Genomic DNA, 26,239 nt, shown 5'->3' with positions numbered 1-26,239 from the left:
ACGTGCAATAAGTACAATAAGAAATAATGGTAGTCTATACACGTTATATAATATGTAAATCAAATTGCCCAGGCCTTGCCTATCCGTATTCATTAATTTTCTTGACCTTGTTGACGACGTAAATGGAAATACATAGCAAGAAAAATAATTGAGATGGGAGTATCTGATTCAAACTATATATTTTATCTCACATTATGATCATGTAGCTCAACAGTTTAAATCTTATACGAGTACGAATAGTGTTCATAACGATCGCAAACTAGCAACGGTTAAGGCTGGATGCGGTGCTAAGGCCCACGATAATACGCGTAGAAGTTAGCAGTCATCGCAAGAATTTATATTTTTTTGTCTTTATAATCAACAAAAATAAAATATCACTGTGGAAACTTAAAAGTGATCATTTGATTGTGCAAGAAAACTTACGATGAAGAAGCTGTATCTATACTTTGTATTAGAATTATGCGTGCTGACCATGTCGCAAAGAACTGCCTTGGATACGTCGATTCTTAATTACATCTATCGTGGATATCGTAATTGGTTAACGCAAACCTACGGTACGTCTGTTTTAATTTATTTCGTGTTACGTCTTTATGCAGTAATTTCATTTTTTTGGCCAGAGAGATGCTTTTTGGAGGAACATTGAAATATTGTGAATTTTATTTTTCATAGACTAATGTTTCATTGTGAATATATATATGTTCGCGATAAAATGATAAGTTGACGAAATTTTTTTCGATAAAAGTGTAGAAGAACTTGCACAGCACGGATCATTTTTCTTTTAACATATAAATAACGTAGAGATTATATTTTCAAGTAACATACGCTATGAATTCTGTGGTACCCTCCTCTGGTTCTTGAGATGAGGAATTTTGTAAACAGTACTTATTTCAAAATTCGTAACGAAGCTAAACAGCAGTCCTGAAGAGTATTAAAAGTGACGAGCTGTTAGGTAAATGTGAAGTCAAAAGATGTCCGTATACCATTTCCATTTGTTCTTAAAATACTGGTCAGTCTTGTTATACGAGTATAAGAAGCAGCAATTTGATTGTGATTTCAAATGGAAATTGGGTTTTGGTTAGGTTAGTGACGGGGTGCAGGGGGAAGAGTTGATATCTCGTCACTGAACGCGTTTACCTTATAGCATAAATCTTGAAAATATACAGTAGCTCACGACAGTTTTCACATGCTATTAAAACTCTAGACAATTAAAATATGCCCGTTAAATTTAAGAAGTAAAAACAGTGCTCTTATTACTATAAGATACAAGTACCAAGAATATACATTAGAACGAATCCGATAAGAAGTTTGTAGAAGTTTTGAAATCTTTCGTTGTAATTACTTGATCGGAATTTTAATATATCGCGTGTAACGTTACATCACAGGTAAAGTACTTTTGTAAATTGTTTTAAAATGACTATTTTGTAGGCACAACAAATGAAGTTCGAATGTCTCAACTACGGAATAAAAATAACTTTCAAAAGGAAGTTTCAATACACGTCCCTTTCCCTTGCAACGTTACAGGTAGTTAAACAAATTTATGATTATTGTTATCAAATACTTCATAATATCACTTGTAAATATTATATCGTCGTATTTATTCTTTAAAATCATTATTCAATTTAAACAGCAAATTTCTTATATTTCCAAAAATTTTTGCAATTTATCCTAGAGACAGTCGATAAATTTCTGTGGGAGGAAATTACAGTGAAGAACGCCGTTCTTCATAATTTGTAGTAGTTACAAGAATGTTAATGTGATTTCGAGTTCATTCATAGTCTTGTCCTATTAGTATCATTTTTTAAGATAAATAAGTAACATTACAAGTTCTTCACCCCATTGTAGTTTAAAAATAGTAAAATTGATGTTTATTTTTTGAAGCTCATATGTATTCTAATGTCTTTAATTTGTTTAGCCGGCAGGTCTTCGAAAGTTCCCGAGTCGGTTCACCATTTAAGACCAGGAGACATAGATGTCATTGCCGCAATGGGTGATTCCTTGACAATCGGCGCTGGAGCTACTTCGATTTATACGTTCGAGGTGAACATTGAAAATAGAGGCATAGTAGGCAGTATCGGTGGTCAAGGCACTTGGCGACAGTACCTGACTCTCCCTAATATTCTTAAAGTTTGTTCATTTCTTACATCTGCGTTGTTTACGCATACGATTTGTGTTATCGCCATAAATGCGAATACGGAAATCTTTCACAGTCCGATTATCCCATATGCAGGAATTCAATCCTAAATTAGTAGGTTATTCACTTGGCGACGCTGTAAGTACTGATCTAAATGCGCAGTTAAATGTCGCTGAACCTGGAGCTATGTCTAGGGATATGACTTTCATGGCGACATATCTGGTCAATAAAATTAAAGATGACCCGAGGGTAGATATAAACAAACATTGGAAGGTTCGTATATTCGTAGACAAATTAATTATATACAATATATATTTACTATATGGCAGGTGTTGTTTTAATATGCATATAATCATTGAAATTAACAACTGATTAATAGAACATAAATTCGCATGAAATCTAAATTATTCACTTTTACCATTTTTGTTCGTATATTAAAATAAAAATTACACAAGGCCTTTATACGTTCATTAATAAGGAATAAAGATCATAATGAAACTATTGGCATTATAATTCGAGAATGTGATATTTCACTGCAGTTCTGGTGAACTATTTTAAAAATTTAATTACATTACTCTTTATTCACTAGAAACACACTTGCAATATAATTAAAAATTATAATTACAACTTAAAAGGATTAGATGCAAGTATGAAATTGCAAGTATAAGATGCAAGTATAATTTCATTTATTGTTTAATCGTTTACACAATAGTATTTACATTTTTATGTTTTCCAGTTGATTTCGTTGATGATTGGAGGCAATGATTTTTGCATTAATACGTGTGCAACATCTCCACGGACTATGTTAAATGATCATAAAATAGATTTAATTAATACTCTTAGAATATTAAGAGACAATTTACCAAGGACTTTTGTTGCTCTTATACCACCACCTCATTTAAAGGAACTGGTTGCTGCACACCAAGGAAGAGAGTCATTGGTGTGCTATTTGTCATCCATGATTGAATGTTCATGTATGTTTGCTTTACAATTTAGGGATCAAAGACCGGAATATTATAAAATAATTGAGAGGTTTGTATAATTTTCCGAATTTAAGAAACTTTTTAAATACTTTGTGCTTGAGGATTAAACACTCACAAGAATTTTGTTATATCATACTTTATATTTAATCTTAGTAATTATACATAAAAGCGGCTACAATTCCCATTTTAATGAAACTTATGTATGTTGTGAAACTCAACTTTTTTTCTATAGGGTGTAAACTCACCTAGTTTAGTGTATTTAGAGAAAGCTGCTGCTACTTTTTTTTTATCTTTGTTTATTTATTCCAGGTTTTTTACATATTTTTTTTACATGATTTTTTTCCAGAATAAACGCTGAATTCTAATTGTAGGGTGGTACAGGCAAAAGTACCGATACGCGACGGTACGACGTAGCCATGCATTATTACGTTTTTTTTTTTTTTTTTAAATTTAGATTATTATTGTGCCTTAAATTTAAGCGGCTGTTGCGCTGTGCTTATGTAGGATATTTTAATTTATGTCCTGAAAGCCTGGACACAAAAACAGGACAGTTCGCTAGCCTATTAGGGAGTGGTTGGGAGGGGATTGACTGGGAGGGGAGGGGAGGGGTGTTCTGAGGGATAAGCTGCTGCTACTACTATGTTGAATCTGACTTATAAGGCAACATATGCGTTAGCATGGTGTGACCACTTATCTACTGTTGTTGTAAGTCTATAAACATTTGCGACCTGCAAATAATCTCTATAACGGGCGAACTGTTTAATACTTACTCCGATTTTTTTTCTATTAACCCGAAACTACCTCGAAAACGTAAAAAGCCTTACATGTATTGGCAGCTGTTAAAAATTATACAAAGCCGAACCCTATTCTAGAAAAATAGTAATACTGAGCAATCAAGTCGTCACACTGTAAGGAGGCTGACTATCATCAGACTTTAACGATGGCGTAATTGAAAAAGCTACATATAATGCAGATTACTCTGTAGGACACTCATTTAGTTTTGCAACCTTTAACTGGTGATTCATATACACACTTTTGCACACTTTTGAGCTAAATATAAATTTTCCAACCATTTTTTGCTAGAACGCACAGCTTTTGAAAATCTCAATTTTTAGAAAAAAATGTAAAAAAAAATTCAAATTCGCAAATTCACGAGTGTTCTGTTTTTTTACACTACAAGCTATCGAATTGCGTTTTGAACAAAAAGTACGGTGGGCCCTCCTGAATAAAATGATATGTAGCATTATTGTATTATAAACATTTAAATATGTGTAGATAATGATTAAAGCGAAATGGACGCTTAGAACGCGACCGTTTTTTGCTTATTTTCCAATTTATTTAAAAAATTAAATGTCTATAAGAAAATCTAACACTAGCACGCGATAGAAAATACATTTTCGCTAAGGAAAGCATCAATAAAGCCAGAAAATCATGTTTTGTTTTGGATGTAAATGCGAAGAAGTTTGACAAAACACGCGGTGACGGCAATGGTATTCAATGTTGCCGAGTATCTAGCCTGCCGCTCAGCATAATGGAACAGCAAAACGCGTAAGGCTATTAGTCGTCGACATTGAGTAACATTGCAGACTCCCGTGTTTTGTCCAACTTTTTCGTTTTTCCACGAGTTCATTCGTTATACAGGTCGTTTCCCGGCAGCTATGATGTGTTTATAAAAACGATCGCACCACGCTGACGCATACGTTGCCATGGACGTGCATGTATGGATAAGGTCCAATGTAGTATTACCAGCAGATTCTTGCAAATACCTCGGAAACTAAAGTCGAGTAATGGTATAATGTTTATAGTATAATGTTGTTCTGAATGATAGGTTTTACATTATAGTTAAATTTCATCAAAATCGTAGGTGCAACCGCTTTTGTGCCCAATCACCTTAACTTTTATTTTATATTTAAGCGTATTTCATTTTTGTTAAATGTTGGCGAATAACTTTATTGAAAAGAGTTGTTAGAAAGCAATATAGATTGATCATCTTTGAATTCAATTCACATTAAGATCTGATTGGTGACTCGGGCAATGTCGGGCTCAACTTTGGATGAAAAAACACTGATAAGTATATTTATAAAGGTATATTATGAATACGTATTCAGACGACCAGTTCGTATTTCTATAACACATATGTAGTAATGTTACCGATACTGTATCAATGCTATCGACATCAACCTACGAATTTCAATCTGTTATCCATTAATATCAAAGGCAAAGGTATCAGTTATCGATATTGATACTTTTCTAATCGATAGGAAACAAGTACTGTACTTGAAACACCATAAACGTATCGATACTCGTCTGATACCGCAGGTAAGTTTCGGTACAGATTCTTAGAGCTAAAATAAGATGAAAATCGAGAAAAACAGAATTGCGCTTTGTTTTTTACACGAACGAATGTAGATCCGCAGCTTACCTCGTACAAGTCCTAGAGAAGAAGATTATGGCATTCGAAAACGTAAACCATCCTTGTAAGAAAAATCATAGGTTAGACGTTAAATCTGCTTACTCATTAAAATCCATAATAACAACTCGAAAGTCGTCCCATTAAATTTTCGAGTAGAGAGGATCAATGTTTCCTCTAGTCTATTGCCACTATAAGTAATTAATACATAATAGCGTATTTAAAAAATGTTTATACAAATTTGATACACGCACCGCGATCGCCTCGTTCGAGGTTATCGTAAATGTCGTCGCCTCGATGGCTAACATAAGACTCAGCAATTCGAGTCTGCGCGTAGCAATAAATACGATAACGACCCCTCATTGATCAACCAGATACTTGATGTTACGAAGGAGCTCTAACATTTCGTTTCTCTTATCAGGAATATCGTCGAGACCGTTACTCGAATGACGCGTGAGCGCAGAAATTATCGGAATGCAAACAAGCTATTGACTAATTCCATGAAAGTGTCACGTAAAATAAAAAAGAGGGTAGCTCAAACGAAAAGAAAAATAAAATTTAACAAAGAACAAGAGAATTTATTTCTTGTACTCTGAGTTTACACTGACTGCGATTTGGTTCTGAGCTCCAGCCGTGATTTTCCAAGACTGAATCTCTTACAATTTGACTTTCGATGGGATCTGTTTCTTTTTTGTTTGTCATCCCTCAATATCCCCACTACCCTGTAGGCGCACGTGACCGTTGCCACGATTCTAGAACATTCGGTGGAAGGACCGTTGGGATATCGATGACTCATTAGGCACTTCGGCGATATACATTGTCGCCAAGGCCGCCACATCTTTATCTCCATCATCGGTCCATCGGATTTGAAGTATGCCGATCGTGACAAAAGCGTCGTAACGATATGGTGTAAATACCCTTGCTTTCATCCTTCTTTTTCTCCGTAGAGGAATCATCGACAATTCTCCCCCAGTGCGAAACAGTTTAAATTCACCTCTAGCCATTACTAAATCAATATGGCGTATATCCCGATTAGGAATGCGACATTTATGCTAATTATCTTGAGAAGATGTTACACCCTTCCATTACCATGTCGTATATCGGAAATCGTTAATTTTGGCAGTAGATTATTCCACATATTCTCCTATGTGTAACAAAAATTATACTATGAAAAACTACGAACTTTTAGTTACTCTGATAATCCAAATGATCACGAAGTATAATTGCGAAGCCAAAATGTGATATATTTATACTGAAAAAATGCGAAATCTTGGTAACTAGCAAAGGAATTTTACTTCTGTCTCAGCGCGGTGCGACTATTCGCCCCACAATCAGTTTATTTTTATTATTTCACATTTATGCGATATTATTTCCCTAATAAATTTCAAGTACCATTCGATATCGATTCTAAGATACATATGAAGAATATACCATTTTGTTTCATTTTTTTTAGGTGGCAAAAGATTGACGAAGAAGTCGCTAATTATCCAGAATTTCATAGAAATGACTTCACCGTAGAATTTTTACCTACTCTAGAAGGTGCAAAAATACCACTTGCCGAGGATGGATTTACCGATCTCTCATACCTTAATGCTGATTGCTTTCATTGGAGTCAAAAACTACATGCACTGTGTGAGTATAACAGACGAAACTATACAATTATTTAATAAGTGTTACGTTGATAATCAGAAATGTTTTGTGTTTCCTAAGATGCGAATAATCTGTGGAACAATTTGTTGGAACCAGTTGGTAATAAGAGTAAGGCTCTCACTTCGCTATATCAAAAATTTCTGTGTCCTACTTCGGAAAGACCGTTCTTGATGACGTATAAAAATTCAAAGAACAACGAAACTTAAGGATGGTTAGAAAAATTAAAAGCAGTTTCTCTAAGTGGAAGTTGTATTATAATCTTTGTTACGCCGCGCAACACATCTGCATTCCATCCCGCGCGGCGTGACAGCCAACGGTCTACGTGCCGTCCTTCGAACCCTCCACAGGCCTAAGGACCCACCATAAAGTCGAAATTCTCACTGCATTGTTCGCACACATGTTTTACGTCAATCTGTTTGCCAGAAAGGATTTTCTAATTCCAGAAGTGTTTTCAGCTGGTTTTTTAGAAGGGTCCTTGGGTTTATTATGTGCTCTTAAGAATTACGAAGAAAGCGGAGATATACCTAACGAAATATCTGAGTTTCCCTGTAAACAATGTCTCCTAGGACCCAAGTTGGTAGGAGGTTTCTTCCTCCTCTCTTCCTTCCTAACATTGGTCCCAACCAATCGACATCGCGGATTATTTCCCTCACTTTACTAACTAAAAATGTAAAGAACGAATCCGCGTTCTTCGTTCAAAGGGCACACCCATACCAAGCTTTCCTCCGTATTCACATTAGAATAAGCTTCAGAGTTTGATCGTCTCTCACGGTGCCTAGAGTTCCTGCACTTCCTACAACTCTCACCGTTCCTGTATCTTTCTGAGTTCCTTCATCATTCATCAAGGTGCCTACACGGCCTAGAGTCTTCTAAGGCTCTCACTTATCCAGAACTCCGACAGTTCCTATAACTCTCAAGGGCCTAGAGCGCCTAAAGCTCTCCTTCTCTCATCCAAGACTAACCCTTCTCTCGTTATCTGTATCTTAATCAACGGCGTTACTACTTTGTGTGATTGTATAAAGTGTTGGAAATATACATTATTATAACTCTGACTCCCAGTGTTATACCGCATTAACCACCCCGATTATCCTAACCGAAATACGGGGATCGAACTATTCGTGGTGTCGATTATTCTAATCGTAACGGGAATTTACGACTCCCGTTGACGCGTATTCTAACGACCGCGTCTCCCCGCGATAGTACGAATTAAACATGGTCCTTCGAGCCGGATTCTGTGTCAAGTGAAAAGTGCACGCCAGTGACACCCACTCTCATACAGTGCCACGTGAATCCAACACAACCAGCAGCGGAAGCGTTACCACCCCAGCGAGGTCAGTAACGTAAAGGGTCGTCACCTTTGAAGAGGTATAATTCGGTGGTTGAAACGCAACCACACAGCCTCCTGCCACAAAGTGGACAATCGCCAACAGAAGTAAGTTCAAACGATTTCCTTATCAATTACATAAAACATAATGGCAACCGAAAACGAACTTGCCGCCTTGCGTCAACGCCAGAGCTACTATATCGCCCAGTTTACACGCCTCGAAAAAAAACTCGACGACATTGAACAATCAGGCTGTCCGAAAGAGATCGACTTGCTTCATATTAAAGATCGTCTAGAAGCCTACGAGAAGGAATTCCGTGCATTACAATACCAGATCGTAACTTTGGACGAGGGAGAGATCGCGCGCGGCAGTGAGCTAGAGGAAGAATACGAAAGACTGCATCTCCGAGTAGTCAAACAATTAATCAAGACACGACGAAGTACGCCGTCACAATCGGCAAGCGGCGAATCAACCGTCGGCCGCGAGTCCGCGTCGCTTAAACTCCCGGAAGAACAAACGCGCGGTCTCGAGATCAGAGAACAGTATAACGATAGATGCGATCGGCTAAGACGTAACCAACGTACAGCACGACAACCCCGGTCATCGAGACCGGCACACAATGGATCAGCCACTGGTGTCAAATTGCCGCGAAATGCCTTGAATCAGCCAACCTCTCACGATCCACTGGACCGGAAGGAAGTGAATCCCATCCAGGACAACAAGGATCAACCTCCGCCGACGGAAACCATCGCAGTAACTCGAATGGCGATCCCGTCGCACACCACGCGGAGCTCAGCGCGTGACACTCATAACGTGTCACCCACACGCGATCTGACGACAACCACATTCCCATCGTCAGCATCGCAACCATCTGATTCAACGTCACAAAACGTCTTGAATCAGTCCATCACTCGAGATTCTCTGGATCGGACAAAGCTGAATCTCGTCCAAGACGACAACGGTCGTATTTCGCCGACGGAAATCATCGCACCAGCTCAAATGGCGATCCCGTCGCATACCACGCGGAGCTCACCGCGTGATATTCACAACATGTCAACTGTCTGCGATCTGACGACCACGTTCGCAGCGTCAGCATCGCAATCATCTGATTCGACGTCACACAACGTCTTGAATCAATCAATCACTCAAGATCCTCTGGACCAAAAGGAGCTGATTCTCTTCCAAGACGACAACGGTCGTACTCCTCCGACGGAAGGCACTGCCTCAACTCCAGCGCCGATCCCGTCGCATACCACGCGGAGCTCACCGCGTGACATTCGCACCATATCAACTGCCGGCGATCTGACAACCACGTTCGCAGCGTCAGCATCGCAATCATCTGATTCGACGTTACACAACGTCTTGAATCAATCAATCGCTCGAGACCCTCTGGACCGGAAGGGACCGACTTTCATCCAAGACGACAACGGTCGTATTCCGCCAACGGAAACCATCGCATCCACTCAAACGGCGATTCCGTCGCATATCACACGGAGCTCACCGCATGACACTCGCAACGTGTCAACTACCCGAGATCGGACAACCACGCTCACAGCGTCAGCATCGCAACCATCTGCTTCAACTACACAAAATGTCTCGAATCAGCCGAATGTTCCAGATCTGCAAGACCAGAAGGAACTGAATCACGCCCCGGACAAAAACAGTGATACTCCGCCGGGGAACACCACTTTACATGTTACGCCTGACATGGACATCATATCGGAGAGTCCGTCTCCGCGACCTAACGTGAAGAATTCTCTATCGCCACGACGGCGAGGAGCCACGCCTGCGAGTAACCCAAATCGGGATAATCTCCACGTTATTACCACTATGACTAATCATTTAATTGTCAGTAGTTTTCAGAACGCGCCAGCTGATTTCAACACTTGCCCACTAAGCCCACAGAGCACTACGTGGGACAAATCTCTGATTCTGTCTCTTGCGGATTGTTGGACCATGCCGGTACAACTACCAGCCATCAGAGAGAAGGCGCGATCCGGATGGGTCAACGGGGGGAGCCTCGTCCCTCAATCAACTATGACCTCCTCCACGCTTCCTCAGCCGAAACAGCAACGAGGATGTCCAAATGACATGCAATACTTTCACGAGTCTGATGTTGCAGAAATACCATACAAGAAAGGCGAACCCTGCTCCCGGTCTTACCATGATACAATCCACGACATGTGGGACAAGATAGCACAATTGGGGCAGATCATCGGGGGGAGCTCAGTCCTCCAATCAAACACACAACTCTGCGACGTGTTTGAACCTATACCATGCATCACCGGAGTTTCATTCAACGACACCTCCTGGGGCAAACTATTCAAGGACACCTCATGGGCCGAGGTGTTCCACGATACTGCATGGGCCGAACTATTTCACGATACATCCTGGATCGTGAACACCAACAGCCCCTTAACGCAACGGCGAACCAGACACCAGGACAGACGGGTGTTCTCTACGCAACGGCCTTTCGGTCGTATCATCGAGTTCACCCTGGCGACGACGGTCTCGTCAAGACAACTACGAACATCGAAGGAGGCGGATGAAAAACGCATCTCCATACAGATATTATCTACCTTTGGGAAATAGGCGAGATGTATAACGACACCTCCAGGGCTGAGGTGTTCCACGATACTTCACGAGCCGAGCTCTTCACGACATTTCTTGGTCCGTAGACTTCAGCGGCAACTTTCTTGGCAATGCCAAGAACCACGGCGGTCCAGACTACAAGGCAGTCAACGGTCCTTCGACGCAGCGGCGAAGCAGACTCCAGGACAGACAAATATCCTCAGCGCACCGGCCTTTCGGCCGCATCATCAAATTCCTCCTGACGACCACTACATCCTCTGGACGGCCACAGTTCACAGGGCAACAACAATCAACAAGGAGGCGGATGGAAGATTTAATCCATTTTATCTCGACAGATTTTTGATCGGTGCCCTCTCAACGGGGGGAGGATGTTACGCCGCGCAACACATCTGCATTCCATCCCGCGCGGCGTGACAGCCAACGGTCTACGTGCCGTCCTTCGAACCCTCCACAGGCCTAAGGACCCACCATAAAGTCGAAATTCTAACTGCATTGTTCGCACACATGTTTTACGTCAATCTGTTTGCCAGAAAGGATTTTCTAATTCCAGAAGTGTTTTCAGCTGGTTTTTTAGAAGGGTCCTTGGGTTTATTATGTGCTCTTAAGAATTACGAAGAAAGCGGAGATATACCTAACGAAATATCTGAGTTTCCCTGTAAACAATGTCTCCTAGGACCCAAGTTGGTAGGAGGTTTCTTCCTCCTCTCTTCCTTCCTAACATTGGTCCCAACCAATCGACATCGCGGATTATTTCCCTCACTTTACTAACTAAAAATGTAAAGAACGAATCCGCGTTCTTCGTTCAAAGGGCACACCCATACCAAGCTTTCCTCCGTATTCACATTAGAATAAGCTTCAGAGTTTGATCGTCTCTCACGGTGCCTAGAGTTCCTGCACTTCCTACAACTCTCACCGTTCCTGTATCTTTCTGAGTTCCTTCATCATTCATCAAGGTGCCTACACGGCCTAGAGTCTTCTAAGGCTCTCACTTATCCAGAACTCCGACAGTTCCTATAACTCTCAAGGGCCTAGAGCGCCTAAAGCTCTCCTTCTCTCATCCAAGACTAACCCTTCTCTCGTTATCTGTATCTTAATCAACGGCGTTACTACTTTGTGTGATTGTATAAAGTGTTGGAAATATACATTATTATAACTCTGACTCCCAGTGTTATACCGCATTAACCACCCCGATTATCCTAACCGAAATACGGGGATCGAACTATTCGTGGTGTCGATTATTCTAATCGTAACGGGAATTTACGACTCCCGTTGACGCGTATTCTAACGACCGCGTCTCCCCGCGATAGTACGAATTAAACAATCTTCGTACTTGTTTATTTAAAAACGACCAAAATTATAATCAGCAAATGTTTGAAAATAAGAACCAATGTTGGATCCTTAATAATATTTAATTTTTACTGTGGTATTTAAGTCATTTTCATATTGTTCTTGTAATTTAAGTTCTTTGTGAATAAAAGTAATAAAGAAAATTGGTAATACGTTGACCAGTGAAACATTTTCTCAGTCCTTGTCGGACATACAAATTCAACATAAAATTCAGCTTTTTCGAAGATGTTTCGTTTTTCCTATCTTTTCGCTCCAGTTAGTTGCTTATTTCTCCTTTTGCTTTTGTTTAAAGTATATACATATATAGCATATCATTGTTATGTTCTGAACGTGAGTCGTGCATGAATCCAGAAATGAAAGGAGAATGGAGATCTGCAGTAAATAAAAAGTATATACTCCTCACATTCGCATGATCGTCATCTCGACCACAGTGAGGTGGTTTCGCGGTCGAATAGTGTAACATGACCGAATGTTAGATATTACCGAGATAGATATTACCTTAGATCTTTTCTAAATTAAGCTTCTATCAACGTATTTATAAAATCTTTTTGATTAAAATGAGACCAAACACGGTGTAATTTGAATTATATTTACTTACCAATGTGCATTTAATAGCATTTAGCATGAGCAAATATGCTACGAGTTGTATCGTGCTTTTTGTCATTTTAATCGGAAACATCAAACAAACAGTTGGTAAAAGTTCTATTCATTGGATATTAAAAATAAGAAAATTTAATTTTTCAGCTGAAAAAGGTCTCAGCTTATTATACAGCTTCATATTTTATACGTCGCCGAACACTTCGACTCTCAGTCCCTGTTTCTCTTTCCTTTTCAATCGCATTATTCTCTTCTACGTTTGCCACTGTTTCAACCGTTCACGGAGAGACGCGATCGTGAGATAGCGCGTCAACGAGAGTCGTAAATTCTTGTTACGATTAAGCAATCGACGCCACGAACTGATTGATCCCCTATTTCTATATTATGAGAATAGAGGTGATTGGAATGAGTGTATACGAGAAGCTACACTTGATTTGCTAACAAAAAAAGTATAATAACAAGTAAAGAATCAACAATCTCAGTCAACAATCAAACGATTAACAATTAAGAATAAAAGATAACAATCAAGGTTTTGTGAACGGGTTTGCTTATTACGAGACCTTTCGTATTTCGCAGCTTGAGATAGACTGACTGACTCTTTTGTTCGAAAGCACGAATTCTTTCCTTTGTTGCCCTTCAATATCCCCACTACACACGTGTTTATTAGATATACCGCGGCGGTCGCCGCGTATGCGTTCTTCCGAGAATTCGGCGAAAGAAACGTAGGGATATCGATGGTACATTGGGTATGTCGGTATTGCGCTTTGACGACACAGTTATTTGTACCGCGAAGCCGTTGGAAAGTTCCGGAAGATGCCGCCACAAATTAAAGTTTCTTTGAACAACTTGACTTGAGAGATGATTGGTAAAACGTAACAGTCACGTTTAACTCTTTATTGTCACTGGCTTCAGGAATAAAATCGTTTCTACTTCTATTTTACTCTCTAATTGCGGAATTTAGGTCACGAATTTGTTGTAATTATTGCAAATTTTCTATATATGATTTATTTACTTAATAAATGATTAGAGAAAGGAATTGTAGACGCCGTATGTATTTATTTTAAAAGGCTGGAAGAATGCGGGCAACGTCATAGCTGACGTTACTTGAAAGTGTACGCCATTGAATTATTACGCTCGGTAATTATCCCCGCTATCTTTCCTCTTGATGCATCAAGGCATTGGACGGTCGAGTAATGCAATCTGATCCGAACTCAAATATAGATGAGGCAATACTAATGCAACAGTGAAATTTGATTACTGTTTAAAATTCTTTAAAATTAAATTTTCACTAACGTACTTGTGAAATTTTACTGATTAAAATAAGACCAAATACAGCGATATGCTAGAAATCACATTTACTTATTGATGAAATAAGGGAAAGGAAGTTCCTACCATTTGTTAATCAAACCCCCTTCTTCATCGGTATCAGAATCATATGAAAGCCGTATCTGTATAAAGAGCACATATCAGGTCTGTAAATATGAAACCAGAATTTGCCTATAGATGGCCCTAGCTGATAATGTAGTTATCACTAAACTGCGTCATTGATGCCAAAAGTCTTTGTTGACATCTCACAAACATTTTCGATTCAGAACAATACAAGTTTCACACAACAGCATAGTTTGTAATAGCGTTGAACATGTCGAATTTTGCGCCTGGAAACTACGATTTGCGGACAGCATTGATTTTCTGTTACCATTTGAAGAAAACTGCTGCAGAATCGCATCGAATGCTTGTCGAAGCTTACGGTGAGCATGCTTTTGGTAAATCATAGTGCTTTGAGTGGTTTAAAAAATTCAGAAGTGGCAATTTTGACGTGAGGAACGAAGAACGTGGAACGTGGAACGTGATCTATTATGAGCTGTTAAAACCTGGTGAAACCGTTAATATTGAGCGCTACCGACAACAAATGATCGATTTGAATCAAGCTTCGCGTGAAAAACGACCAGAATATCAAAAAAGGCAACACAAAGTAATTTTGCTTCATGATAATGCACCATCACATACAGCAAAACCGGTCAAGGAAACGATTAAAGCGTTCAGTTGGGAAATACCTTCGCACGCCGCTTACTCACCAGACTTGGCTCCGTCCGATTACTATTTATTTGCATCGATGACTGGTTTGCCTCAAAAGAGTGACAGTTTTTTTGGCGTGGCATCCATCGTTGCCAGACAGGTGGGAAAAATGTATAGCTAGCGATGGGCAATACTTCGAATAAAACATTTTTAATCATTTTCATACAATAAACGTGTATTTTCTATACAAAAATTCCGGTTTCATATTTACATACATGGTAGATTAAACCTGTTTACTCATTGAAATTTCTAACGGCATGTCGGAAACCGCTTTATGGAATTTTCGAGTAGAGAGGATTAATGTTTCTTCTAATCATTTGCTTCCATAAATATTTAATCAGGCACATATTAAGAATTGTTTTTGTTTGTCTACTGGTTGGTTCAGGTGTAGTGGTTGTCCTTGCTGCTTCTTGGATAGTTCCTGCCAATGTTGCTACTGCCTGTTCTATGTGTTCGGGAGTTTTCAATGGGATGTTGCAGTTTATTTTGCTTTCAATTATTTCTTTAAAAGTTTGCCATTTGGTGGTTTTATTGCATAGTAAATTAGAGGTGATCGGAACATTCGCCTTCGTGTGATAGTTGCATGAAACTCCGGCTTTTTTTTTTTTGCAAAAGTTGAGTTTGAGAAGGGTTTTTCATAAGTTATTGTTAGGACTTTCTTCGACCTTTCGGGTTTATAAAAGGTGAAAATACGCTCCGCGATGAATATATTAAACATTTAAGATATTTTAGTCATATTGTGTTTTAAATGGTAAAGATCCCTTGTTTGTAGTAAAATAAATTGAAACAAACGCAAATGAATTGAAATATACATATGTAATATTGATTCTATATAAAAGAAACTATGAAATGGTAGTGGAAAGATTATGTATTACGCAATTATATTATTAAGTTCGAGTAAAATATTCTATATTGTGATAAAATATATTTATTATTTTATTTATCACTTTTTTTACAAATGTACTTGTTAATTATTTAGATGCGACAAAATATCTCTTCGAATTATAACATAAACATCCTGTTATCACATTCAAGTGTTAAAAAGACTTTATGTTCAATTTTACAAATATCAAATTTTACAAATTGTTGCTAGTTATTACTCGATATAATAATTTTCTTCACTTGTATACTATATATATGTGTGTATACAGTATTTAATATATCAAATTTCTATAAAGCAGAAAACAAATTACAAAACTAAATAACGTAGAACGTAACGCATGTTTTTTTTTTTTATTTATTTATTTGTTAAAATTCACAATTTGTCCAATTTGGACATTTGGTGGAATTTTTTAACGGTTAAATTAGCATGTTGGTGGCTACCCCCAGCGGGGTACCATCCTCGTGTTTCTTAGGTTATGTCCTTTATTAGGTCTGCTGGGTGCTTCCTTTTTAGTCTTCTGTCCATATTTATGGTTTTGTATGTTTCCGCAGCTAGCCGGTTTATGTGTGTTGCTATTCTTGTTTTGTATTTCTCGGAGTATCTGCTAATTTCTTCCTTGACCGTTGGCATTCCCAGGTCCCTTCGTATATCTTCGTTTCTAACGTACCAAGGTCCGTTTACTATTGTTCTGAGGATTTTAGCCTGTATTACCTCTATTTTGTTTATATGGCTCATTGCTGCAGTCCCCCATAGTGGTATTCCGTACGTCCAGATTGGTTTTATGATCGTTTTATATATTTTTAGTTTATTTTCTGTGCTTAGTTTGGATTTTTGGCTTGTTAGCCAATGCATTTGTCTCCTTGTTTTCTGTATTTTTTCTACTATTGATTTGATGTGTAGTTTCCAGGTGAGTTTTTGATCTAAGTGGAGTCCTAGGTATTTGACATGCTTTGTTTGCGTTATATGCGTGCCGTTCAATAGGATGTTTGGTGGTGTCTTTTTCCGTAGCGTGAATGTAATATGGTTGCATTTATTGGGGTTTGCTTTTATTTGTTTTTCTTGTAGCCAATTTTCTATTTTTACGATGTGTTCTTGTAGTATTTTGACTGCCGTTTCTGGGTTAGTATGCCTGACTAGTATAGCTGTGTCGTCCGCGAATGTCAATACTTTGCTGTTGGTAGTTGTTGGTATGTTCGCCGTGTATAATGTGTATAGTATTGGGCCTAGGACGCTTCCATGTGGTACCTCGGCCTTAATGTCTTTAACTTGAGAATGTGTGTCCTTGATTTTTATTACGAAGGTTCTGCTGCTTAGGTAGGATTTTATTAATTGGTGTATTTGCTCCGGGAATTGTTTCCTAATTGTTTGTAGTAGACTTTCATGGTTAATTTTATCGAATGCTTTCTCTATGTCTATGAAGAGGGCTGTGCAGTATTCCTTGTTTTCTAGTGCTACTATTATTTCGTTTATAAGCCTGTGCATTTGCTCTATCGTGGAGTGTTTGTTTCTGAAACCAAATTGGTGATCCGGTAGTAGTTTTTTTGTCTCTATTATTGTTTTTATCCGGCAATATATTATTTTTTCCAGTATTTTGGAAAATACTGGAAGCAGTGATATTGGTCTGTAAGATGCAGTTTGGTGCGGGTCTTTGCCTGGTTTATGTAACATTTTGATCTGTGCTAATTTCCATGGTTTGGGGAAGTATTGAATTCTTAGAATTGCATTGAATATTATTGTCATTAGTCTTATTGCTTTTGGCGGAAGGTTTTTCAAGATTTTACCATTGATTATGTCGATTCCTGGCGCTTTGTTGTTTTTTGTTTTATCAATTATGTTTCTAATTTCTTGTGCCGATGTTTTAGGTATGGTGTATTCCTTGTCGGCTGTGGTAGTAATGGTTTGTGGATCCTCCTCCGTATGACTTTTGAGGTTGCTGTTGTTGATAATGCGTGGTGTGAATGTGTTGCAGAGGTGTTTGGAGAATTCTTCAACTTGTTCTTCGTTGCTTCTTGCCCATGTGTTATCTGCTTTTCTGATTGCCGGGACGGGTATTATTGGCTTCCTTATTTTTTTCGTGGCTTTCCATAGTGAATAGTTGGTGTTCTCGTGTGTGGAGAGTGTCCCTATGAACTTTGCGAATTCGTTATCGTTGTGCTCCTTAATTTTGTTTTTTATTTCCTTTGGAAGTTTGTTTAAGTGTTTTTTGTTTTCTCGGGTTCTGTATTTTTGCCATTTTGCTTTTGCTTTTCTTTTTTCTTTGATTTTGTCGAGTATTTCTTGCGGGATTGTTATTGTTTGTCTGCTGGTTGGTTCGGGAGTAGTGGTTGTCCTTGCCGCTTCCTGAATAGTTGCTGTCAATGTTGCTACTGCCTGTTCTATGTGTTCAGGAGTTTTTAACGGGATGTTGCAGTTTATTTTGCTTTCTATTATTTCTTTGAAAGTTTGCCATTTGGTGGTTTTATTGCATAGTGTTTCTGGTTTGCTATAATGAATTGGTTTGTTTCTGTATTCAATTATTATGGGTGTATGATCAGAGCTGAGCTCGAGGTTGGGTGTTATTTTTAGTTTATTTGTGTTTAGTCCCCTTGTAACTGCAAAGTCCAGAAGATCTGGTTTTTTGTTCAGGTCAGTCGGCCAATGTGTCGGTGTTCCTGTGGATAATATATTGAGGTTATTATTTCTAATGTATTTTTCCAGTGTTCTACCTCTAGGTGTAATGTTTCTTGACCCCCAAAGCGTGTGCTTTGAATTGTAGTCTCCCGCTGCGATGTACTTGTCCCCTAGGTCCTGGAAGTATTCTTCCCACATTTGTGTTGTTATTTTGTGTCGCGGAGGCACGTATACTGCTGACAACTGGAAGTAGTTGCTGCTAGTTTGAACTGTAACAGTGGTTGCTTGTAAATATTCTTTGTTAACTTGGCTGTGAAGATAATGTTTGATATCGTTTCTGACTATCACTGCTGTCCCTCCGTGAGCTTTTCCTGAGGGGTGTTTGGTATCATATATGGTGTAGTATGGTATTTTCAAATAGCTTTTTGTAGTGAAGAGTGTTTCTGAGACAAGTAGTATGTCTATATTATTATTGTATATGAATGTCTTAGTTTCGAGGGCCCGTTGTTGTAGGCCGTTTGAGTTCCAGGCTGCTATTTTTAGAGTGTCCGTTTTTATTTTTTGCTTAGCACGTTTGTAATTAGTTGTAGCATGACTGTGATTTGTTGGGTTTGCTGTTTGAGTACTGCATTTTGTTCGCTTATCATTCTGGTTAGCATTTCGGTGTTCTTTATGGATTGTTTGAGCAGTTCTTTGATTTCTGCAGTGTCGTTGTTACTATTGCTGTGGTATTGGTTATGTGTGTGTGTTGGTTGGCTGGTTACTTGAGCATAGCTTAGACCACCAATGGTGTTGGTGCTGATAGGTTTGGTGTTTATTGCTTGCTCTGTATTTGGTAATATTTCAGGTTTTGTGCTGTCCTGATGGGCTTGTGTGTTAGTGCTTGTCCTGCTTCGTAGGGGCGGGAACAGTTTACGTTTTAGTTGTTTTCTTACTTCACATCCTTTATAGCTGGCTGGGTGGTTTCCGTTACAGTTGAAGCATTTAACTTTTTCTATTTTTCCAGAATATGGGCAGTGTACAGTTAAGTGATTTTTTGCGCACTTTACGCAAGCTGGGCTTCTGTTGCAATAGTTTTTAGTGTGTCCGTATTGTTGACAGACACCGCATGCATTGAGGTATATCTTTTTTGTGTCGTGGTGGTTCGACTGTTACTATTGTGTTTAGTATTTGTTTGATATCATATATTTCCTTGTTATTGTTTCTGGGTTCAAGTTCAATTAAGAATAGTGGTAGTGGTTGCTTTGTGTCGAATCTTGTTATATTGTTTATTGTTCTTGTTTGATGTCCAATTTTAGCTAACTCATCGCTTAGTTTATGTATGTTGGTTTTAGGATGCAATCCTCTTATGACTATTTTATAGCTCCTTTCAGTTTTAAGCTGATACGTGTGGTAGATAGCATTTTTTTCTTTTAATGCTTTTATAACTTTCCTAAATGTTTCTGGTGTGTTTGTTTGTATTTTTACTTGATCCAATTTTGTTTGCTTTATTGTGTAGTTGTTTTTCTCATCTAGATTATTTAGTAGATCGATGAGCGGGTCTATTATTTGGGCTTCAACAAAGATAGGTGGTGGTTTTGCAATATGATTTGTTTGGATAGTGGTTTTATTTACGGGGTCAGCGTCCATTTCTTCCGTTAGTGAGTTGAAGGAGTTACTTAATGGTAATTCTTGCAGCCATCGCTGCTTTTCTGTAACTGGGTTTTCTATGGCACTTATGTCTGTGGTTGTTTTGCGTTTTTTGCTAGCCTTCGCTGGCTTCCAGCTTTCGTCCTGGTAGTATCTTTCATGTTCTGAATTGCTATCTTCCTGTCCCCGATGCTCCTTTGTTTCTTCTGTCTCAATGTTAATTTGTTTGGTTTTTATATAATATGTTTCACCTTTTGTTGCTATGTTTATAGTTGGTATCTGCATTGTTATTTTATTTCCTCCTCACTATCACTTTGCAGCACTATTACTTTGAAGCACTTTTTCACTATTCACTTATACCTGGAGAGGACGACCGTCTAGACACGTCCGTCCTCCTCGGCTGTCCGAGCAGGAGTGACGTAACGCATGTGTTATACGTAACGCATGAATATACACAATCATGATAATATAAAAATATAGCACATTCTTAAAGTTAAACTCAAATGAAAATGGAGAACAAGATAATTGCGCTTTGTTTTTCACACGAACAATAGATGGGCAACAGCTTACCTCGTGCAAATCTTAAAGAAGAAGACTATGACGTTCGGAGATGTAAACCATCCTGCGCGATGTTTTCTAAGAAAAATCATCAATTGTAGCTTAAATCTGTTTATTATGAGATCTATCAACATGCGTCCTTTTGCCTCCATAAATAATTGATAAATAAGAACACATATAAACAATGTTTGTGCAGATTTCACATACGCACGGCGATTGTATCCTTTGTAACGTAAATCACGTCAGAGACCAGGACACACACACCGCGGGCAGGATGGTGTCACGATCGGCATACTTCGAACCCGATGGACCGATGATGGTGACACATGGCGGCCTTGGCGACAATGTATATCGCCGAAGTGCCTAATGAGTCATCTGTATCCTAACGGTCCTTCCACCGAATGTCCTAGAAGCGTGACAACGGTCACGTACGCCTACAGGGTAGTGGGGATATTGAGGGATGACAAACAAAGAAGAAACAGATGTTACCGAAAGTCAAATTGTAAGAGCTGCAGTCTTGGAAAGTCACGGCTGGAGCTCAGAACAAAATCGCAGTCAGTGTAAATTCAGAATACAAGAAATAAATTCTCTTGTTTTTTTTTTGTTACCTTAATTTTTTCTTTTCGTTCGAGCCCCCTGCTTTTTATTTTACGTGACACTAGACGCGCGCCGTCCGTACGGACGGCATAGGCCGCGAGTATTTAGCACTCAAAGGGTTAAAGCCCTGTGACATACGTGTCGGTATCTACTATCGCGAAGTCGCATTGTTGTTCGATCATTTGGTAAGGAGCACACAGTGGGAATAGCAACAAGTAGCATGCGATCGTAGATTCCTTGCCATTGTATATTCAATTGCGTCTTCTATTAATTGTCAATCATCATTATCAATACAATATATATCAAAAATATCATCGGATCATTCATTACTACAATAATTTAAATGAAGTTACTGAATTTTCGAACATTTATTTTGTTATCGCCTTCTTTACAAATTTCTCGTTGATCATATCTGCACTACAACTTGTTATATTTTTAATCACGCAACAAATCTTATTCGTGGTAGCAGGCTTACTTTCAATAGATGATAATCTGCTATTACGATAATTTTTCTGCTATTACGATAGGCGTTACATTAGCAAGTGTATGACATTTGCTTGTTATATTTTCGTCGCAATCATCACTTCATCGACCACGTCGTCGACATCAAGAATATTGTCCCCCGCTCTTCCTTCAGATTAATGCCTTCCACAGAATTCACAGGGATGAGAAATAAGCAAATAGATATTACTACACATAAAATAGACACGAAAGAAAACAGATAATAACCGATGAAGATAAACACAAAGCAGTTAATTATTCCACAACATACTTGGCGGATATCGGTTATAAACACATACGCGCGGTTCAGTGTCCGGGAGCAGAGTCCATTGAAAAATATCCTGTGCTAATTAAAATGCCAAGCGTATAGGATTAAAATTATATTAAGCTGGACTTGCGTCATGCGCACTAAAGATAGCACTTGTCTGACCGCTTCGCGGAGTGACGTGTTCGCGGTAGAACGCGCCAACAACAGTCGTAAATTTTCGTTACGATTCGGTAATCGACGCCACGAATCAGTAGCTTCTCTATTTCGGTTAAGATAATAAGGCTGGTTGAATGATTATAACACTGAGTTACCAGGTTAAATATACACATTGTTTCCAACAACTTTGAAGACTTAAGTATTTGCACGTGATGCGTGTAGAGTTTTCTCAACGCAGTGTTAATAGCGAGTGAAATATATTCAGATCTCAGAGTTACTAGCAAGTGCCGTTCGGTAACGGCGATGTCGGGGAGGAAAACTATTGATGGGTGTGTCTAGAGCACGGGACAAGCTGATTCGTTGACAGCATTTTCCGTTGAGAAGGTGAGGGCAACGAACATCGCTTCTAATTGGATGAGGAAACAATTGGTGCGTAAGGATGGGCGCTGGCCGCTCCCTACCAAAGGTACTCACGAGTTATACATGCATTATACATGAGAAGAATTTGCTGTTCCGCGTTTTCCCAGAATGGACGCCAACTCTAAGGAAAATTTCGACTTGAACGATACTTGAGGGATTTAAGGGCCTTGATTGTAAAATATGCTAAAATTTATGACGGTTCTTAGGATTATAAGGATGTTAAACATCTGGTGATCATCTTGACCGATGGATGGTGTGGAGTTTATGTGGAGGGTCACGGGACGTAACAGAATTTAACGGTAGATTCGCAAATATGACAGCGTCTCATCAAATTTATACTTATTGCAATATATGTAATTTTTTGCGTTACTCCGGATCGACCACGCAGTAGTGATGCACTTGTGTGTGTGTGTGCGTGCGTGCGTGCGCAGCGTCTCGCAGAACAAAAGAATGTCACTGTTTCGTATACATGGTATAAAAGTGAGACTAGAAGAGTGCTGAAACGCGTGTAATGGGTATCTATGAACATTTTGTAAATCACACAGTAAATAAATATAAAACTATTTTATTATCATCCCTACATGTAATTGAAATGTTCCTACATATTTATTTCGGCAAATACGATCCACAATTCTCAACAATATTGCTGCCCGCTCTTTATCTCATTGAAGAATTTAGATTCTTGAAGATGCAGCGGTTGAAACCATCTCAGTGTTCGAATTTGAAAATGTCAATGGCGTCTTCGAAACGGAAAATAATTACCGATCGCCGTTGATTGCCTTGACAATTCGGATTCGGATTATTGCTAAGCCTTTGAACGGTCGAACACTGACGAAACCAGCGGAGAAACACTGCTAGGATCGTCGAAACTCGGGGAACAGTGATCGACTGCTGATGATATGAAAACGAACGCGGTGCGACAGCTTACGATTGTTTGAGCAAAAACAATTATTGCCTCGAATTTTACAATCTTTTTTTATATTTCTATAATTTTTTATATTTTATTTTATAGTTTTTATAATTTGTGCATAATTTTACAATTAAAAGAATTACATATGATATTGGCAATAGCACACATTTTTTCCATAGCTGTATCTGCAAACACACTGAATGGTATTTTTCACTGTTCCAAAAATCTTTTGACGAACTCTGACTAAGCTAACCAGCTTGTTGCATACAGTGAAGCACTTCCTAGCGCGCTGCTTTCACAAAATTCTGCGTATTTTCTAGTAGACTTTGTCTTTTTACACTTCTTGCAAAATAACTACAAATTATTTGTAGAAGTTGCTCAACACTTATCGGAAAAGATTCGCATACATGATATGCAACTAAACGCATGCAGTGGCAAATACATGGGAAGACAGCAACTTCCGTATTATCTCGCAATAAGCGAAAATTAATGAGTTCTGTCTCTCTAGCATATCATTTGCGTTATCCAGGTAAATGCCAGCTACGTACTTGTATACATTTTCTGATATACTGTCCTTAGTCTGAATCAGGTCTGATAATTATTTTTGTATTTGCTTTCGTGTAAATACACATCTTAGTAAAGTATATAAATTTTTAGTTTCTGATACGTTTGTGCTTCCGTCAATTAACGCCGTAAAGAACTCGTTTTTGAAGATTTTTACTACAGTAGAAATGTTCGATCTTTTTAAATTCATATGCTTGACACACTATATCAGTGTGTGGTAATGTCATTTGTGTCATTTCAATAGAATGCTTGAACGAAGTGAAGCTTCTACTGTGTTCTGCAATATATAAACAAAGCCCCAATTTTAGTTTCTTAATACTTTATGAAAAATCCAAATTGATTGGATTGTGTAAGTAATTTACACGCTTGTCCTTCCTAGATTTTAAAGCATAGCCATTTGGCTTTACTACTTCCTTCATTTTATTAATACAATTTATCTTCTAGATAACCTTGTGGCGACACTCGATCTCGGAAAATTCCAACGGTTTCGTGGCACAAGGCGCTTTATCTTAAAAGCGCTATGCGGACGAGCCTTAGGTGTCATCGATATCCCTACGGCTCCTTCGCCGAATTTTCGGGAGACCGCACACGTGGCGCAGTCGTCGCGGACTTCTAAACAAACGCGCGCGATATCGATGGCTAACAAAGAAATGAATCAGCGTGGCTTTTGAATCAAAGAGATTCAGTCTGCCCCGAACTGCGAAGTGCGAAGGATTACGTGAAACGAGCGCTCTACTTCCTATAACCTGCGTCAAGCATTGGTCGTTACCAAGCGTTGCTAACTGTTAATTGTTGTTTGTTGCTAGTTGTTATTGGACGTCAGTTGTTAAGTTAATAAACGTTTTTGTTGAAACATCTGAGCATTCCTTCTACACCTATCACGACATACCACTTCAACCTATCATTTTCTACTAGTACACGAAGTACTGTCCTCTGGTGGTAGAAAATTGAAAAATAGTAGTAGAAAGTAAAATGTTTCGAAATTTTATTCGAAATAAGCGATAAAGTAAGCAATAAACTAAATGAACTAGTTGTAAAAGAACAATTACTGATGTTTGGGCTGTTTCACTTCGTGTTTTTATAAAGGATTAGTAACAATTTTTCTTAATACATCCAACCAAAACTGAGAAAGTTATGATGACGTTTTAAAGTAAAGTAGCCTAATCCATCCTAGAACAGTAATTTAATTAGAGAAACTGGAATTTTCTTTTAACTTTTGTTCGTTTCTTTACGTGATAATGAATAGTAATATTAGCAGAAGTAATAATAATAATTGGAAACATAAATTTATATTCTATAAACTATTTTACAGATAGAAATATTATTAGAATAGTTGTACGAACTTTTTCATTTGCAATATTATTTTCAACAACACAAAATGGAATAGTATGGTTTGTATTATTTATAATTATTAATAATATGTATTATTAATAATATGGCTAACTCCCGAGGAAATTTATTTTTCTGTAAATCTGAACAATTTTTACTTCACTGAATAATAATTTCGTAACTAATTTGTTACTTTATCGTGAAAGTAATGAAGAGGAACAAAACAAACAAGCAAGGATGAAAGAATAGAAAACGGAAGACAAATAAGTAACTGAAAATAAAATTGAATATCTCTCAAACATTCCTAGTCTTTTATCGTTCGAAATTTAAGCATTCAGCGATTCTACACTCCTTTCTGGTTGGGAAACGTTAAGTTGGTATGATCGCTAGTTCCTACAAGCTAAGTTGGTACGACTTTTAACGACGCTCTTCTGTCTTAGGAGTCGACATGTGTTAATTATCTGTGTTCCGTTGTGTTCAGACGGCTGTATATGGTGGTGAAATATAGAAAGCAAAAATTGAATCTGAGTGGATCAATTAAATATCAAGCCCAAACCTATATTTAATAACATTTCTTTCTAAAATCATGATATCATATATGAAAATATTTAGCATAGACGTTTTATAAAAGCGCTGATAAAGATTAATGTGAGATATAAAGTAAAAAAGGCAGCTGTGAATGCAAATGTAAAATACATAAAGT

At 38.2% G+C, this 26,239-nt stretch overlaps 1 protein-coding gene across 1 annotated transcript; it reads left to right on the top strand.

Annotated features, from left to right (window-relative positions):
• The first annotated feature begins 220 nt into the window (after positions 1-220).
• LOC100648006 (phospholipase B1, membrane-associated) lies at positions 221-12,596 on the top strand. Its single transcript, XM_048413632.1, has 8 exons — positions 221-554; positions 1,426-1,521; positions 1,913-2,124; positions 2,228-2,404; positions 2,868-3,163; positions 6,978-7,156; positions 7,235-7,430; positions 12,411-12,596. Exons 1-7 carry the CDS (start codon positions 425-427, stop codon positions 7,378-7,380), a joined length of 1,236 nt encoding a protein of 411 aa, XP_048269589.1. The 5' UTR covers positions 221-424; the 3' UTR covers positions 7,381-7,430; positions 12,411-12,596.
• Positions 12,597-26,239: the final 13,643 nt, after the last annotated feature.

Source organism: Bombus terrestris, chromosome 17, assembly GCF_910591885.1.
Source record: "Bombus terrestris chromosome 17, iyBomTerr1.2, whole genome shotgun sequence".
In the NCBI taxonomy this organism is placed as follows: domain Eukaryota; kingdom Metazoa; phylum Arthropoda; class Insecta; order Hymenoptera; family Apidae; genus Bombus; species Bombus terrestris.
This window is presented reverse-complemented; position numbering and strand designations above follow the sequence as displayed.